Consider the following 18,645-nt stretch of genomic DNA (forward strand, 5'->3'; position numbering starts at 1 on the left):
TTGAATGTTGTTCCAAAGGCGCCCCTCAAGATGGGCGGGTGATTCTGAGGCTGATTTCCTAAAGTATCCGTGGTCCCCACAAGACACATATATCCATCCCTGTCTCCTGTAAGTCCTCCATGCTGACAGTATTCCTGGACTGGATTTCCTGATCCTCTTGAAGTCGGACTTTCAGCTTCTTAGAAATACTGGGAAATGGAAGTAGCTTGGCGCTTAGTACCGTGCTCATGAGATATCTTTTGAATTAAAAAAAAAAAATAGCTGGGAAGAAAAGTCGTTCTCTCTGAGAGCAGAACACCAGCAGTAAGTCACTCTCTCCTGCAGTCTAATTTTAGAGAGCAAGTGGGTTTAAACTGCTAAACAAACTGCTTATGGAAGACTGATTTTTTTTTTTTTTTTTTTTTTTTTTGCGGTACGCGGGCCTCTCACTGTTGAGGCCTCTCCCGTTGCAGAGCAACAGGCTCCGGACGCGCAGGCTCAGCGGCCATGGCTCACGGGCCCAGCCGCTCCGCAGCATGTGGGATCTTCCCGGACCGGGGCACGAACCCGCGTGCCCTGCATCGGCAGGCGGACTCTCAACCATGGCGCCACCAGGGAAGCCCTGGAAGACTGATTTTAATGAGGAGCAGCTCTAGCCTGATGGCCAATCTCCCTTTGACAAACAAGATGGTTCGTATCAACCTCCCTCCCCTGCTAGAATAGCACAAAGTGGCTTAAAGGCAGCCTGTCCCTGTGGGAAGAGAATAGTCTTTTCAGAAGACAGACCCGAGTCCAAATGCTGACTCTATCACCTAACAGCTTCATGATCTTGGTTGAGCTACTTAACCTCTCAGATCCTTACCTCCTTCACTATAAAGTGAGGGTGGTCGTGAGGACAGACCGTGTACGGAAAGCACCTGACACTTGAAAGAACCCCATTGGCCATAGCACTGATCGACGTTTTATGAATCAGTTGCAGTAGAAGAATCAGGCTCTTATCATACTAGCCCTATGATGGGATGAGTTGATATTAGGTAAAAACAAGAGTAAACCATGATGAGTAACTAACAGCGGAGGAAGGAGGATGAGTGCGTAAGGACAAGAGCCTGGGAGGCCAGATTTGCTCACCTGAATCACAGCGGTATAGTTAGCAGGTGTAAATACTGGGCTGTTGTCGTTTACATCAGAAATATCAATGTTGACAGTGGCAGTTGAAGACATCGCAGGAATGCCGCTGTCTACTGCCTGGATGAGCAGGGAGTATCCAGACACCTGCCAAAGCACAAAGGGCCGACAGTGAAGGATCACAGCGCTTGCTTCCTTCTGGGCTCGCCCAGGCGCTGCAGGCTCACAGGGCTTTGCGGAAGATGAGCCATCTTCACGTTGAGTCCCTAGACCGGGGTTTCTCAACCTCGGCACCAACTGGCCTTTGGGGCCAGATAATTCTTAGTTGTCGGGGGCGGACCTGTGCGTTGCAGCGTGTTTAGCAGCGTCCCTGGTCTCTACTCACTAGAAGTCAATATTGCCTCTGCCTGCTTGTCACAACCCAAAATGTCTCCAAATAGTGCCAGATGTCCCCTGGGGGTAAAATCAGCCCGGGTTAGAACCACAGCTCTTGGCTGTCGTTCAAACTATAACAGTTGTCACAACCGATCTGTCCTAAGTATGACTTTTCATACTTTGGGAGTATATTACGGGCTTCTATTACCCAGTGAAGTCTTTCTACGTTTAAGCGTCACGCCTATGGCATCTTTTTCCATATGTAAATTTCACTTTGAAGACATATTTTTGGTCCAAAAAGGCAGTGTTTAGAAACTTAGTTTAACCTCGGGCAGAGGAATCTGCTGGATCATTCTTTCTGACCTAGATACCTTCAGGTTATCCTTTTGTATCTGCTCACTTAGGGTCAATGCTGTTCATGAAACCAGGACCACAGGATCCCTACGCTGAATATACTTTTCTGCTTTCTTGCTTTGGAAGGACCAAAATTCAAACCATCTAGAAAGCCAGGTTTTTGCTTTTTCTTTAAAGCCTCCAAAAATAAGAAAATACCAGCATCTACTGGCAACAAATTCTTTCTAAGGTCTAATGAAAATACTTCCTGCTGCATTTTAGTCCATCCCTATTTACTCCCATTATTCAATGTGTGTTTTTTTGTTGTCGTTGTTCGTTTGTTTCTTTTTTTTTTTTGGCTGCACCTCGAGGCTGATGGGATCTTAGTTCACAGATCAGGGATCAAACCCAGGCTACGGCAGTGAAAACGCAGAGTCCTAACTACTGAACCACCAGGGAATTCCCACTCGCGTTATTTAGAATGGAGAACCTTCCCACTTATACTCATGGAGTCTGGCCTGATTTCAGTGAAGCGGTGGGTGTGGATGGGAAGGGAGCAGGCCTCAACTAGCTTACCCGTTCCCGGTCCAATTTCTTTTTAACCTTCACAAGTCCCAAGACAGGATCCACAGCAAATTCACTGTCTCGATCTCCATTCACAATGGAAAATCGAATCTGTCCATTGGGCTGGCTGTCTGCATCTTCTGCTATTAGCTTCACGGGACACAAGCAAAACAAAGCAAAGACATGACACGACAGACAGAGAAAAGGTTTATTCTTAGGGTCCCAGGTCTGTACAAATGGGCGCAACTCTGAGAGTTTTCTTAGGCGTTCTACTCACCAATGCCAGGGGAAGAGATTTGGGGTTGGCCGAAGGAGGAAAGCACCATTACTAGAGCTGCCGTTTTATTTATGTTCATTTTTATCTGCCTACAGCCTGATGCTTGTTAGGCCTGATTTTCCTCAGGCCTTGAGCCAGTAAGGATAGACCCAACACTAACTGATAGGGATACTTCGGGAATTCTTTCCCAATTCGGCAAAACAATGGTCTCTGCCACTGAGTCAGGTATTTTCTAAAGGTATGCATTCCCATGTTAAGGAAGTCCAAGAAAATTCCCTTTCCCACATGGCAAACACACAGCCCCACTGTCTGCTGCTCCACATTGGTGATGTTGGGATTTATATGTATGGAAATAGTCTTGTAATCGTTTCAGGCCCCAGGAGAAATGGCCTGGGAAGTCTACCTTGGATGTGTAAAGAATGAACACCTGGTGCTGCAGGAGCCAGATATGAGGGTGGGTGGAAGGGACCTCTCCCACCTAGGGGTAATGAGGGTGCTGAGGACGGGACTGACTCACTGTTCCCAAATGTAATTTCTATGTCTAAGAGAACCTGTGTCCTCCTAATACATAGCTTGCTCTTATTGGTATAGAAAAAATTCCTTCCAGAAAGAGCTCCTTTAAGAGTAACCAGTCAGTCTTAAGCTTGATCCCATTTGTAGCTGCCCTTCTGTGTGTGTGTGTGTGTGTGTGTGTGTGTGTGTATGTGTGTATTTGGGGGGGTGGGAAGGATTTTTTTATTCTGTCCTTAGCCATCTACTAACTTGTCATCCAAGGTCACAAGCTAGTAGGAGCTATCATTAGAAATTCATTCCATGGTCTGTTTTGTTTCTCAAAAAAATACACTCCTGGGAGGAACGTGATGAGTGATCACTTACACCTTGATATAAATGAACTTTATCAGACCCTTTCTAACAGAATGTGGAGAAGGAGTAGTTGAAAGGCTGGGGTCTGACTAAAGTTCTTGGGGACCAAAGGACGCTGAAAAGAGGAAGTGCGAAGGGAATCCAAGATAGACTCTGCTCCCTTTTTCACTCTCTTGAGGATTATTAGTCCCAGGTGTCTGGACCACGCCCCTGGCACCTACCAAAATGACAGAGTCCCCGACCGAGGCGTCTTCACTTATGACGGCACTGTAGACATCCTGGCTGAACTCGGGAGGGTTGTCATTCACATCTGTGAGGTTGATGTTGACAGTGGCCATGGCACTGAGGGCGGGGGTGCCCCCGTCTTTCGCTTCCACCACCAGGTAAAACTTTCTGCATAGTTCAAAGTCCAGGACCTCAGACACAGAGATACTCCCTTTGAAGGAAAATGGGGAACTTTAGATTTGATTAGGAGAAACTCTGGTCAGCAGTCCCACAATCATGGTAATATTTGTAACATCATTTCCAGCCAAGAGTTTGAGATATTCAGGAATTTGTTTACTTAATACCCAGCTGAAAGCAACCCGGAGTCTGATTAATGCTGACAGTTAAAACACTGCTATCCATCAGACACAATGCTGAAGAAATCAGGTCTTTGCATGTTTCCGCAATAGCTTCTGAACTTCCCTCGGGCAGCCTGAAAATCTCTGGCATTATTCACTCTCAGGCAATTTGGGAGGAGGGACCGGAGCAAGCATCCCCTATGAGCACCTCCCCAGGATTCCTCAGCTGGACCCAGGCAGACTGAGGATGTGCCAAGATGCGTGGACGTGATTGTATGACCCCGTCCCTCATCAGTAAGTATATACTTGCAGACTTAACCTAACTCTTAAACTGAATTAACCACTAAGGTGCCTCCCCTACTTATAAGCCGCTTTTCTGAAACTTTTATGGCACAAAGAGGACAAAGACCTCAGAAAGTTCAGGATGTAGTGATGTGACGGAAAAGGAAACACTTGGGAATCTGTTACCGAATAGCAAGCGTGAGTTTAGTGTCTACAACTACAGAGCAGAGCTAATACCCATGGCACAGAGTTCTTAAATTAAGCAAGGAGAACAGGTGAAAGCAGCTAGGTGGGGGCACCTCCGCGAGGGGCTCCTTGAGTGTTCTTTCCCTCCCATCCTAGCCCTTTCTGGTGGGCGACCCAGTCCTGCCTCCTGCACTTGGTAGCTGGTCATTGTACCGTCTGCAGAGCAGTTCTCGAGGGCATTTACCTCTCTCTCCCACCTGGAAAACAGTCCCTAGGACCGAGGTGAGTACATCACATCTGTTCTCTTTCCAGACAGGCAGCTTCTCAGGGAGCTAAGCCTGCCCTTCTACTTAAGGTGAGAAATAGAAGTCGTACCTAAAGCAAGAGCCTCTTTCTCTCCATAATTATGTTTTCTTAGCAATTACCACCCCTAGCGCTTTATTTCGCATCCCAGCCTCGTTATCCAGAGCCAGATTTAAACAATACTCAACCATTTCCCCATGGTATTCATATACAATGGCCATAACTAGACATGCTAAGGCTAACACACATTTAAATGAGGAAAATCCCCATACATTTTAATTTGAAGTAATGCACTTAATAAACAGGGTTATTAAGTGGGAGAAGCTGCTGCTGCAATCCTTCCATTAACGTTTCCACCCTCCTATACTAAGGCAGGGACTACGTGTCCTGCAATTTTTGCACCCCCATGGCATAGCAGTGCTATATAGAGGTTAGAGCATGTATTCCAGAGTCAGGGAGATCTGACTTCAAATCCTGGATCCTCTGCACCACCCACAACTTACTCACATTGGAAAAATTAACCTCTCTGAAGCCGATTTGCTCATACAGAAAATGGGAGAAATAACTAACGACTTAATAGGAATCTGGTGTATCTGCCACGTTACATGAACATTGCTAATTGTGATAGTTTCTTGCTCATATGTCTTAGATTATCCAACAGAAAACAGACCTCCTTTGCCCTCTTGCTCAACAAGTACGTATTCCTTGAGTGATGACGGAATTATGTCCAGTGGCCAGAAGGTATGAGGGACTCACCTTTCTCATCTGTGAAATGGGCTGCCTTGCTTATTCATAGGGGGATAGTAAACAAATAAGAATATCCACAAAAGAGCTTTGAAAATATTAATATAAACACTCTTTGAAAACGCAAGGGTGAGTATGTTTACTTTTCAAAGAATAGCCAAACTTTTTTCTGAATTTTCCTCTTCACTTACTCAAAACAGCCCTAATAGCTATTACTCCCCGAGGAAGAGAAAGCCCTAGGGTTCTCTTTGTTCTCTTGGTTTCTTTCTAGACATCTCTTCCCCAGGAGATGCCACACCCTCCCGCAGAGTTTGAAAAGGGCGTGGTGAGAAATGGCAGTGTTCTGACTACGGGAGCAGTGAGTAGGAATCAAATACAATGCCCATTCCAGCCGGCCGGGTGCTGGGTTTAGAAGGCCTGAAGGTCACCGTGCAGATCACTCATTAACATCTGCCTTGGTAGGTGACCAGAGAGTGGCCACCTGAGCATGGACAGTGGCAACTGGAGGCTAATCCCCAGGAGCTGTTCCAACACAGAAATATAGGACCCAAGTAACAAAAACAAGCAAACAGAAAAGAGAGAAACAAACAGACCCTGAGGCTCCATCTGCAAATACTATCTCCCCATCTTGAACCACATGACTGTTCCCGAGCTTGTCAATCTGAAAAATCCTGGAGCCAACCTAGGGGCCAAGTATTTGCCCAGTGAGCCCACAGCAAGGAGCTGAAACTTAGCAGGGGGCATCCTTGGAACAGAGTGTCAGAGGGCACTCTGGGGTCGGCATGCAGGTCCTGCTCTGAGAAGACTTGTTTCCACCGAGAAGGGCGGTTGATTAGAGGGTTAGGAGGAGAACCAGGGTATAGTGAAGGCTTAGATTCTAAGTTGGTTGCTGCTTACCCACCTGTCTTTGGGTTGATCCTAAATTTCCCTTGCTCGTTTCCAGACCGGATGAGGTACGTAATCTCGGCATTTGTGCCTATATCTTTGCTGGTGGCAAAAACAACAAGGACTTGGGTGCCAGGGGAGGTGTCCTCAGGCACCGTCACCAGGTAGTCCCTCCTCTCAAACACGGGGGGGTTGTCGTTAATGTCCAGGACGGTGATGGTGACAGTGGCCAGAGAGGACAGGGCCTGGCCGGGGCTCTGGTCGGTGGCCTGCACGCTGATGCTGTAGGAGGACTGTTGTTCTCGGTCCAGCGGCTGCTCCAGGATGATGATGCCAGACGAGCTGTCGATGGAGAAGAACCCGTCGGCTGAGTCGGCCAGGGAGTACACGACCTTCCTGTTGGTGCCTGTGGGAGACGCGAGAGCGTGAGCGGAGAGGGACGCAGGCGGACGCTCTCTGCACTAGAAGACTGTGGCTTTGATGACTGTCTAACGGCCACACAAAGAAAAACGGTAACTATGGAAACCAATGGCTTTGGTCCTACGACGACTTCAGTTTATAACAAATATACAACTGAACCAAATGGTAAAGAAACGGAAAATATTGGTAAGAAATATCAGAAATAGTTGGAGCTAAAGCAAAACGTTTTGCATGCATGTGTCACGTTGTTATGAGTCCTTCCTTCAATGTTTTCAAATAACTGACCAACTGTCTTGATCATGTTAGAGAAACTGACTTCAGTTCTTCTGGCTCGTGTGGCTTGGACAAGTTACAGTCTTTCTTACCTGCCTAGGCCACAAGGAAGATGAAAAACGCTTTGAAAACAGCGACGAACATATAACCTATTATTATTCAAGCCCTCAAGCAATTTCTTCATATCTTTATAACCTCCATCTGAAACTGTTATCCTGAGGATCGCTATGCGTCTCCTAATAAACAATCCAGCAACTTAATAAAAAAAGAAATAGTTGGATCTTCTCAATATATTAAAGAACAGCATGCATCCTTAAGAAAAACTCTAAGATGCCAACAGGTATAAGCGTCGGATGTGCCACAGAAAGAGAAAGACAAATTAATTAATTAACTCGACACATTTTTATCTAGACTCTATCAGGCACTATTCCAAAGACTAGAGATTCTCATAATGGACAAGAGACAAACATTTCCTGAGGGAAATTTTTACTTTCTGGTGAGAGTAAATAAGAAATGAACAAGAACAAAGAATCAGTAAAATACATGGTATGTTTGGGAATAAAAAGGGAGAAGAATGAAGCCATAATGGGGGGGAATTGTGAGTGTTGGGGGGAGAGGGAGTTTGGGAGCTGGGGAGAAGGGTGGTCCTTTTAATACAGGTGGTTGGAAGTTTGGCATTTGAGTGAAGACCCGAAGGAGGGGGGGAGGGAGTGAGCAGTGCAGAAATCTGAGGAAGAAGGCCGCAGGCAGAGGGACCCAGGCAAGCCTGGGGTGGGAGCCGAGCTCGTGTGTTTGAGGAGCACGGGGGAAAGGACCAGTGTGAGCAGAGTGAAGAAGAAACATGCAGGCGATGAGAGCAGGGTGGTGGCGCACTGGGGAGCAGATCGCCCGGAGGGGTGGTGGTTGGTGGTAGTTGGGAAGCGCTGGAGGGCTCTGAGGAGGGGAGTCACACGGTATGAATTAGATATTAACAGGATGGCTCAGGCAGCTGGTTATGAACAGAACAGCAAGACAGGAAGCAGAGACCCACTGGCAGTCTCCTGCAGGAAGACAGGTGTGCAATAAGGGCATCTGGAATGGACGGTGGTGTTGGAAGGGGTGAGACGTGGTCGGGTTCCAGATGTACTCTGAACACGTGGGTGTGAGAAGTGAGGGGCCCTAAATGTATTCTGAACTTGGAGGTGGTGAGAATAGATCACTTTCTCACCGTGGAGCTGGCAGGATGTGGGATGTGAACGAAAGAGAAGATCCCAGAATGACTCTTAGGTTTGGGCCCGAGCGACTGAAAAGAGGGAGTTACCATCAGTTGCCATGGAGAGGACTGACTGCGGGAAGACGATAGGATTTGGACGAAGATCACGGGCCCTGTTTAGCATCGATTAAGTGTGAGATGGACATTTTATATGTAAGTGGAGATTCAAGTAGGAAGTTAGCAGAGGAGGCTGGAGATCAGAGGAGGGGTCCAAACTGGAGTTACATTTTTGAGGGTCTTCAGCATTCAGAGAGCCAGCAGAGCCATAAGAATGGATGCGGTCATGGGCTTCCCTGGTGGCGCAGTGGTTGAGAGTCCGCCTGCCGATGCAGGGGACACGGGTTCGTGCCCGGGTCCGGGAAGATCCCACATGCCACGGAGCGGCTGGGCCCATGAGCCATGGCCGCTGAGCCTGCGTGTCTGGAGCCTGTGCTCTGCAACGGGAGAGGCCACAACACTGAGAGGCCCGCGTACCGCAAAAAAAAAAAAAAAAAAAGAATGGATGCGGTCGTAAGGGAATATAAAGGGAAAAAAGAAATACAGTGGCCAGTAAGCCTAGAGCACCCCATCAAAGGAGGGAGAGGATCTAGTCAGAGGGTGGTCTCCAGTTCCATGGCTTAAAGAAATGCACGTAGTTATCAAAATACCATTTTACCTTAATATATACTAAAGCTAAAACCTACCAACCAGGAAATGTTCATTAACAACCAACGAATCAATGAATGATGATTGGACCAACTTCCGATTCTGAAGATTGACTTAACTGTTTTCATCCGAGGAGCTCAGCACTTCAAAATGGTTTATAAACCTCAAATTCACTAGGAGTTACAGTTTATAAGAAAGAAAACATAACAACTTCATAGGCCGAAAAAGCATCATGTTGAGCCTAAACGCTCTTAATGAAGACAGTCATCAGTCATGACTTTAGCTATGACAACTACCTGAAAATGTCTTTTGCGAATCAGGGACCCCTAGAATATAAGCTCTTACAGGGAGGGCCTACGCACTGTCATTTTCTACTACACCATCTCACCATGGGGACAGGCCTTTGGCAGTAATAAGAGTTAAACATTTTACTCCCTCAATGTACAGTTTCCCTTAAGCCAAAATTCCAAGCAAACCAATAAAATCATGGAGGGAATGACAGAAATTGCATTATGTGGCTTTAACCAGAAGGTCAACATTGAGAGTTCGTTCATGGTTCCATTCCAGAGAGTCCATTTTTTCCAAAGTTTCATCATTTACTTCTATTTCTCTTTCAAAACAACCACCCCGTGATATATAAACATCAACCTCTGATTTTATTGGTGCTGGGATGAAAAACAAGAAGTCTTTGCTCTTTCCTTGCTGTCCCTTGAAATAAGGCCCCAAAGCAGGTGTTTTAGGGATGCTTTCTGGCTACTTTCACAGCTGGCTGCAAGATTAAACTTTTCAACATAAATTCCTGGGGTGAATACACAGAGGATCGCGGAGGTGATCAAGCTTGCACCTGAAAAACAATAACCCTGCCTGGGTGTCGGAGCTGACTGTGTGCCCTGGAAGCCGCCTTGACTGACGAGATAGTGTCAGGACACCTCTCAAAGACACAAAAATGCATTTATGGAAACACATCAGTGATTGACATAAATACACCACATGGGTTTTCAAATCACACACGTTCCCTGGGGATTTGACTCGCAGCCCCAGCATATGGAAGAGCACTCTCACCAACAATAAGATGGGGCAGGAAGTTCATGCAGGATCTTTCCTCTGAACATCTGCTGACAACACCCACTTCACTGACGCAGGGATTTCCCTGGGGCCACTAGCATATGTAGGTAAGCAGGAGCGACAAAGTCCTATTTTCAGATGTGCTCCTGGATAAGCTTCCTCTTCGGGCTTGAAGATCACGTAGGAGGAAGGCCATTTCTGACCCCGTTCTGAAAGCCATGGTGCTCCAACCCGCTGAGTTAGGAGAGGTAGGGGCTGGGTTTGCACGCTGCCGCTCTCTGTGGCAGCAAGGCCCAAAGGGAAGGTGCTTTTCATGACCGCCTGTGTTTCCTTCACTGGGACAGATAGCTGAAATCTAATTAAAAATACTGCCTGTGTTCCCAGTCTGCAGATTTCTCTCCCAGCCCTATTCAGAGGCCCTCGGCTCTGCTCGGACCTCCAAGCAGGAGAGGCCGTGTGTTCAGAGCTTCCAGCTCAGCCAGCTAGCCCTGTTGTTGGAACACTGCATTTACAACGCTGACATGGACCAGCCACACAAAGACCACGGCTCCCCTCTGGGTAGGTTCTGTTCCTTTAAAGCTTAGGGACAGGGAGTTTCTGCTTTATCACAGCAGAAAACCATCCCCAACAAGCTGCGGACCCAAACTCCCCCCACTCCCCGTATATTTTGCTTCTGACAGTATCTCGTGCATTCACACCAGGAGGAACAGGGAGATTTACGGTTTACTCTCCTTTCTGTTACCAGTCAGACTTATATGAAAGTAAGACTAGAAAAGGTTGGGGCAGGGTGGGCACCCAAACCAACAAACCTGCTAAGTGGTATCTCTTGTGATTTGGTAGTTCTGAAGAAAAGAGCAGGATGTATTTTTGGAATGTATCTAAACTCCAATTTAGACACAATTGCAACAGATTTCAGTGGTTTCTAGAAATCAAGTCAGATGCATAAATGTCAACGTGCGGGCAATACTTCTGTTGGAGCACTCGGGTCTTTTGCTGTATTACCAGGCAATGGGGGCTTTTTGTTAAATGAATGCAGGTCCCGTCACTAAAGTGGAAACTTTCTATCCAAGGGCATTTGATAAATGCCATTCTTCAAATCACCAGCTTTTCGCTATGTACCGGGCAGAAAAGATGAACCCGAGCAGAAGACTTGCTTGCTAATTGGTCTAATGCTCTCACTGCATGTCACGACGTGTTATATTAAGGTATAACATTAATCCATCATTTCGTGTCTGTGTTTTTAAGTACGTAATTCTCTTCTCCAATTTGCACTTAATTTAATGAGGACGGAGCTACTCAGCTTCTTAAGATGCTGAAATGCCAGACTACCAAGAGAAGTATGATTTTCATCGCATGTGAAGTTTCTGCGCGTTAACTGTGGCACATGGAGCGGGCAGGCCTTCAGAGGATTAAAATCAAGTAAACAGAGAATGCTTAAAATCCCGATTTGCTCAAAGGAAGTAACAGGTAGTGGCATTTTGTGGAGTGGGGTGAGAGGAAAGAAATAGCATGTACAAATTCCCAGAGAGAAGGCTATGAAATCCTGGGGCGGGTGGGTTGCCAGGGGAATCTATATTCCCTCCCTTGGAAGATTTCTAAATGGAGGCTAGGTTCCTCTCAACTGGGCCAAATGAAAAGAGGGACTGTTTGGGGAGCATGGACTGTACAGAAAAGTCAAAGTTTTAAATGCTTAGGAATGAAGGCAGTGTGGTGCAGTCTTGGAAGACAGGAGATCTTGCTTGTAGCCCATGGGTTTCCCAAGTATACTCATGTAGCTTAACCTCGTTGGGTCTCAGGTGTCTTCATTTTTAAAATGATAGCACCTAGTCCATTGAAGTGTAAGATGATCTTCCAGCACTGTGATTCATTTGCAAGTTAATTAATGGAGTTGGTTTCATTTTTATTTTCAAAGGGCTGACCCTCTCCTCCAACTGGCCATGAAGTTGCTGGACCTGGGCATAAATGGGCTGAGTCATCAAAGGAAAAGTCCACGTTGGACCCAGTGATGATGAGCTATTGGACTCTCCTGGATGGGATGAAAACTTAACACAGTAGCTTCATACCATTCAGTTATGTGTTGAGAGTTCACACATATAGTTTACAGCAAGGCTTTTATACCTCAGTGAGAAATAACGCCCACTGCTAGGATCATCCCCAAGGATCTCACCTAGTGTCAGAAGAGCTCAGCTTGATACTTGAGATTGTTAGAATCAGTACCAAAACCAAATGGCCAGAGCAGCCAACACAGCAAGGACACTGAGACTTTTTTTAACCTGGTCTTTAAAAATGTTTTCTCCCCTCCTTCTGAGATCAAGCTCCCTGGGCTTAAGGAACCTACAAGAGCTCTGCTCTTACTCAGGGGGTCTCCTGATGGCTACTGCTTTGACTCTGTCAGGGCAGGGCCGTGTCTGTGACCTTCACACTCTATCCTCCAGTGCCTGCACAGGATCTGGCCTGCAGGCAGCACACAGAAAATGGGGGTTGTACTAAATTGCTGTAAACCGGCTTTTCTAAAGGGACTTGAATTTATACAGAATAGATATCCGGGGAAAAAGTAATTTGAAACAGTCTCAACAATCATACTCTAGAAACACTTTTAATTTTGGTTCTAATCATGTGCTTTCATATCAGCTTGATTGATATACTGAGGTGTCATAAGTTATGTACAATAACCTGAACACATGTGAAGTGTCTAGCTCATAAATTCTGAGAAAAGTACATCTCCGTGGAACCACTCTCCGCATTAAGATACAGAGCATTGCAATTGCCCCTTACAGTTCCTTCATGTCCCATGGCTGTCAGTCCCTCAATCCCATGACCTAGGCAATCTAATAAGTTGTTTTGAACCAACACTTTCTCCCGTCTTCATGAATGTCTATTTATCAGTGCTTGAAATCCCACAAGTACATTTAGATTTCAGTCTTTAGGACCCAGGCGTGGCGATTAAGACACATTCTTATTTAAGCTACAAGGATTACCTTTTGAAGAAAAATGCTAAACAAAGCTTTGGTTCTTGAATATGTCATTGCGTTCCTTTGCAATAGCCTTATCCTTAAAATATAGTACTTTTGAGAAGCACAAGGGTTCTGTCTTTCTCACCGGAGACCCTGGCTATGACCCTCCCATTTGATAAGGATTTGTCAAGTGCCACTTGTTTGACTATTCCAGGCACCATGCTGAGGTGAAGTGGAGCCCAAAAGATGCTTCCCTAATTCTAGGAGCTTAGCAACCTGACAAGGAATTACGTAAACTATTAACTAGGTATTAAAGTAATATCTTAGCTATCAGATAGTTTAGGGTTTCCTGCATGTCTTCCAATCCTACCTGAACTGGAATGTTGAGTTCTTTTGATTCTACCTCTGAGAGACCTCTTGAACGTCTGTGGCCGGGACTCACAGTCAGGCAAGGCTCCACCTTCTCTCACCTACACTGTTGCAAGAGGCCCCTAATTGCAAACTCGGACTCCATCCCTTCCTGGCTAAATTTAACCAGAGTTAAGTTCCTAAAACGCTGGGTCCAGTCCTGCCCCACTTGCTCAAGATAGTTACCGACTTCTCACTTCTTACAGCAAGAAGTAAAAATGATTGAGAATGGCTTTCCAGTCCTTTCCAGTCTGGTCCCAGCCCACACTCTCCAGGTCACTTCCTGCCCCACTTCCCTGTTGGGTGGTCTACTGCAGTCACTCCTGAAGACACACTCACATTTACTCTTGCAGGCCTCTGCTCATGCTTTCCCTTCTACTCAGAACATCCTCTTCCCCGCCTTCACTTGTCAAGATCCTACATATTCTTTGCAGGGTCTCCTCTGGGAGAGCTTCCTTAACTTCCCCAGTTTCTCCCTTCCCTTTGCTTCCTTAACATCATTATTGCATTCTCATTAGTTATATTTATATCCTTTCTCCCACTAGATTAATGTATCATTTAGGCAGAAGGACCATGTCTTTTTTTTTCCTTTCCACTTTACTTTTTCCCCCAGTTTTATTGAGATATAATTGACATATAGCCCTGTATAAGTTTAAGGTGTACATAATGATGTGACTTACATATATCATGAAATGATTTCCACAGTAAGTTTGGGAATAGCCACCCTCTCAGGTAGATACGAAATTTAAAAAAAAATTTTTTTCTTCGTGATGAGAACTCACATAGGATTTGCTCTCTTAACAACTTCCATATATCACATACAGCAGTGTCCATTATACTTATCATGTTGTACCTTACATCCCTAGTACTTATTTATCCTATAACTATAACGGGAAGTTTGTACCTTTTGACTGCTTCCACCTGATACTCCCCACTCCCACCCCCTGCTAAGGGACTGTGTCTTATTATCTTTGTATCCTGGTTCTGAGACCAGGGCCTGGCACACAACAGGAGAGAATGAATGTTGAACTGCAGAAGAAACAGCCAGGGGACCACAGCAAGCGTATGATGAGCCTGCTAACACGACGAAGGTAGGGGTGGTGTGCACACTGCTGTTACATGCCCACCGCAAATGCATGGGCCAAAGAACTGAAGAGCCTCCAAACAGTGCGAAGTGGAGAAGTCAGAAATATTTAATACTAAAAATGTACATAAAACATTCATAGTGCTTCCCTGGTGGCGCAGTGGTTGAGAGTCCGCCTGCCGATGCAGGCGACACGGGTTCGTGCCCCGGTCTGGGAAGATCCCACATGCCGCGGAGCGGCTGGGCCCGTGAGCCATGGACGCTGAGCCTGCGCGTCCGGAGCCTGTGCTCCGCAATGGGAGAGGCCACAGCAGTGAGAGGCCCGCAAAAAAAAAAAAAAAAAAACCAACAACAACAAAAAACATTCATAGATTATATACAAAGCTATTGCTAAATAGATGTTCTCATTTGTGAAATAAACTAGTAACTACACAATTTTCCAAGAATAAGGACTGGCTGAATAGAGCACAGCACATTCATATCACAGAATACTATATATATCATTACATAAAAGTGTAAAAGAGTATATAGTGACACAGAAATATGTTTGCAAGCCAGTGAAAAAAGGTTACAAAACAGTATCTAGTTTAGAAGCCCATTTTTGTAAAGAACAAGGTGGAAGGGACTTCTATCAAAATGGTAACATTGCTTAGAATTGACTGTTTTTTTCTTTTTGTCTGTCCTTCCAGATCTTACACAGTGGACACAGATCATGTTTGTAATAAGTAAAAGAACTATTATAAAACTCATGTACATAGAAAATAATTCTTTAGTATCAATCTTAGAGAGTAGTCAAATTTTCAGGTTATTTTCCAGGCCAGTTTATTTCTCAACATACATACTACTTGAAATAATTGTAGAAAAAGGTATTTTTATAAGATTCTTTTTCTGGATCTTTCCATTCCTCATTTTAGTTTTTGCTCAGAAAGGCACTGACTTTACTTAGAAAATCACTTTTTTGGGGGTCAAAGTTCTTATTATAAAGTTATTTCAAGGGATACATTCTTAAAACTATTTAAGCAGTAGAAGAAAGTTGCTAGCCTCAAATTCTTCTCTCATTGTCTGTGGGAGGCAAATAAAATTCTATCACAGTGAAAGAGCTCAAACTGAACGTTCTTTTCTGTCTTTAAAATATGCCTTCAGATGATAGGAAATAAAGCAGAAAGTTGCCCTGAGGAGTTCCATGGAATTGCAATTACTTCTGAAGTCAGAAATGACTTTTAAATAGACTCTCTAATTATGTCTGCTTTAAGTGCCTTTTAAAAGTTTTTCATTGGGTGATAACTAATCCTGACACATTCCCACATGCAAAATAGCAACTCTGGGGTTCAGTAGTCCCTTTTGACTCTTTTTGAATAGTCAAAAAAAAAAAAAAAAAAAAAAGACAGAAGGCAGCGCCAGCCACAGAGTAAGGGAGATCCTGACTGTACCAGAAACTTCTTGGGGACTTGTCATTTGGGCTGGCACCGGCTCTGCTGGGTAAGACTGGCCCCAAGATGTGAGTTCTCACAGAACATAAAAATGCAGGGGTCCTTGTGTGTGTGTGTGTGTGTGTGTGTGTGTGTATGTTTCTGTGTATCCTTCATAAATTCATTTATTTATTTTTTTATTGGGGTATGGCTGTTTTACAATGTTGTGTTAGTTTCTGCTGTACAGCGAAGTGAATCAGCTATATGTATACATATACTCCCTCTTTTTTGGATTACTCAGCAATTAAAAGGAACGAAATTGGGTCATTTGTAGAGACGTGGATGGACCTAGGGTCTGTCATACAGAGTGAAGTAAGTCAGAAAGAGAAAAACAAATGTCTTATATTAATGCATATATGTGGAATCTAGGGACACTTGTTTAAAAAATGTTAACAAATGACTTATTTACAAAACAGAAACAGACTCACGGAGAAAACAAACTTATGGTTACCAAAGGGGGAGGCATTAACAGATACACACTACTATATATAAAATAAACAACAAGGACCAACTGTATAGCACAGGGAACTATATTCAATATTTTGTAATAACCTGTAATGGAAAAGAATATATATATATATATATATATATATATATATATATATATATATATATCTGAGTCACTTTGCTGTACACACCTGAAACTAACATAATATTGTAAATCAACTATACTTCAATTACAAAAAAGAGTGAAGAAGTTCAGTGCAGCCACAGCAGAACATTAAACCAACGTGGGGCCCTTCTAAACACGGGGCCCTGTACAGTTGCAAAGGCTGCACACTGATAAAGCTGGCCCCATTGCTGAGATTGCCTTCTGTGATCCCTCAGAAGTTGCAGCTCATCAGGGTATAACTCTTTCAAGCATCTATGGCTTGGCACTTTGCTAACTGGGATAGTCAATAAATTTACTTATGTATTAATAAATTTATTAATTTATTTTATAAATAAATTAATCCATCAACCATGTACTCAAAACTCCATCTCTATTGGGGCACAGAACTTCTATGCTGAACTGCTACTCAGCAGTAACACTAAAAATGTTTCCTGGGTGGGTTGTTGACTCTGACCATTGGATCAATTCATTCATCCATCCAATAAATATTCAGAGGACTTCTGCCATATGGTAGGCACTGGGGATACAAAGAAGAGGGTCACAGTATCTCTACCCTCAAATGTCTCCTATTTCTCAGGAGACAAACATGTATATAACTGATTGTTGGAGAGAGGTGGCCAGGGGAAGTTTCCCAGAGATGGAAACAACTGAATTGAACCATGAAGGAAAGACAGGAGTTGTCAGGAGTACCAAAGTGGGAAAGTGACAAGAAGAAAGGGCATTTTGGGTGATGTGAACATATGTGAAGTTAAGAAAGATGAAATTGCAAGGGGCACTCAGAGAAGGGTTAAGGGATCAGTATTGCACAATTACACATTTAGAAGGGCAGGTGCTGAAGCTGTCTGTTTTCGGAGCTGCTAGCAAATTACCGGAGCTGTTATAAGCAATTATAGCTATAGTAAATGAAAAACTGTGCAGAAGTTAATGGATAAATTAGCAGAGAGAGAAGAAGGAAGATTGGAAGGGGTGAGATGGAGAGGGTGTGTGGGTGGGAAGTGCTATGTACTATGGGAGAAGTTATTCCAAGAGCTCCCCACTGTTGATGGACAACATAATTGCCCCCATCAAGGAGGCTTCACAAGGTGAAATGATAGCACGTATCCTGCAGCAAAGCTGATAAGCACACTCCACTGACTCTCAACATCCCCTGCAGAGGCACCGAGCCAAAGCTGGGGTCCTCGGATTCTGCACAAAATGCACAGGGGTGACTAGAAATTCCTCCAGACAGCTAGCGCTCCCTTAAACCCATCCTGTGTACTGCTGTGTGTTGGATCAGGATCGATTCAAAGGAGCAGCTCAGAAGGCTGTTACCAACCTGTGGCATCTATGGATGAGACAGCGTGTGAACGTGTGAATTCACGGGAATGAGTCACAGAGGTCAACTCTAAGAAATCAGAATTTCCTGCCTATAGGTGACCACTGAAACAGTTCACTAAGATACTCCTTTCTGAAAGGAATGTGCCGTTTTATTTGGTAACTATTGTTTTGACCTCCCCCTGCTTGGACGATTTTAAAAAGAGTAATAATAATAACTTATATGTGTCCAATGCAAAGACTCCTAAACCAGGCAAGACATCACAGTCAACTATAGAAAAAAATGTACGTCCAGACCCATCTCAGACTTCCTGAATCAGATTTTGGAGATGGAGCCCTGGCCTGTATGTTTATTTTTAAAAACTCCCAAGGGGATTCTGGTGTACAGCCAGGGTTGACAACCAATTTGTCTCATTTTTCTGGGTTATTTTATCTCTGCTGCTGGATTCTGGATTTGGGAGGGGGCAGTTCCTAGTGCGCTAATCAACTGAAGGCATCCTATTTTCTTGGGCATAGGGGAGGTCAGTCCATTCCCAAATTAAGCCCCGTGTGACAGAAATATTATCTCCAATGACTGGAGAGGGGAATTTTCAGCCTCTGAGATTTCTACACAAGGGAGCCCAGGCTCTGTGTGTAAAAACACTTGAGAAAGGAATCCACATATGTTC

General features: G+C 44.6%; 1 protein-coding gene across 1 annotated transcript in view; it reads right to left on the bottom strand.

Moving 5' to 3' along the window:
- The window catches only part of FAT3 (FAT atypical cadherin 3), a gene marked incomplete at its 3' end in the record, with an annotated part of 623,227 nt that overhangs the window by 50,880 nt on the left and 553,702 nt on the right, over nt 1-18,645 (bottom strand). Inside the window, exons 15-18 of the mRNA XM_082661246.1 lie at nt 6,493-6,886; nt 3,739-3,949; nt 2,389-2,526; nt 1,108-1,251 (exon numbers count right to left, since the gene is read on the bottom strand). Of these exons, the coding sequence (XP_082517372.1) occupies nt 1,108-1,251; nt 2,389-2,526; nt 3,739-3,949; nt 6,493-6,886 (887 nt within the window). The remainder of the gene's footprint in view (nt 1-1,107; nt 1,252-2,388; nt 2,527-3,738; nt 3,950-6,492; nt 6,887-18,645) is intronic.

Source organism: Grampus griseus (assembly GCF_964374135.1).
Source record: "Grampus griseus genome assembly, chromosome: 8".
NCBI lineage: Eukaryota > Metazoa > Chordata > Mammalia > Artiodactyla > Delphinidae > Grampus > Grampus griseus.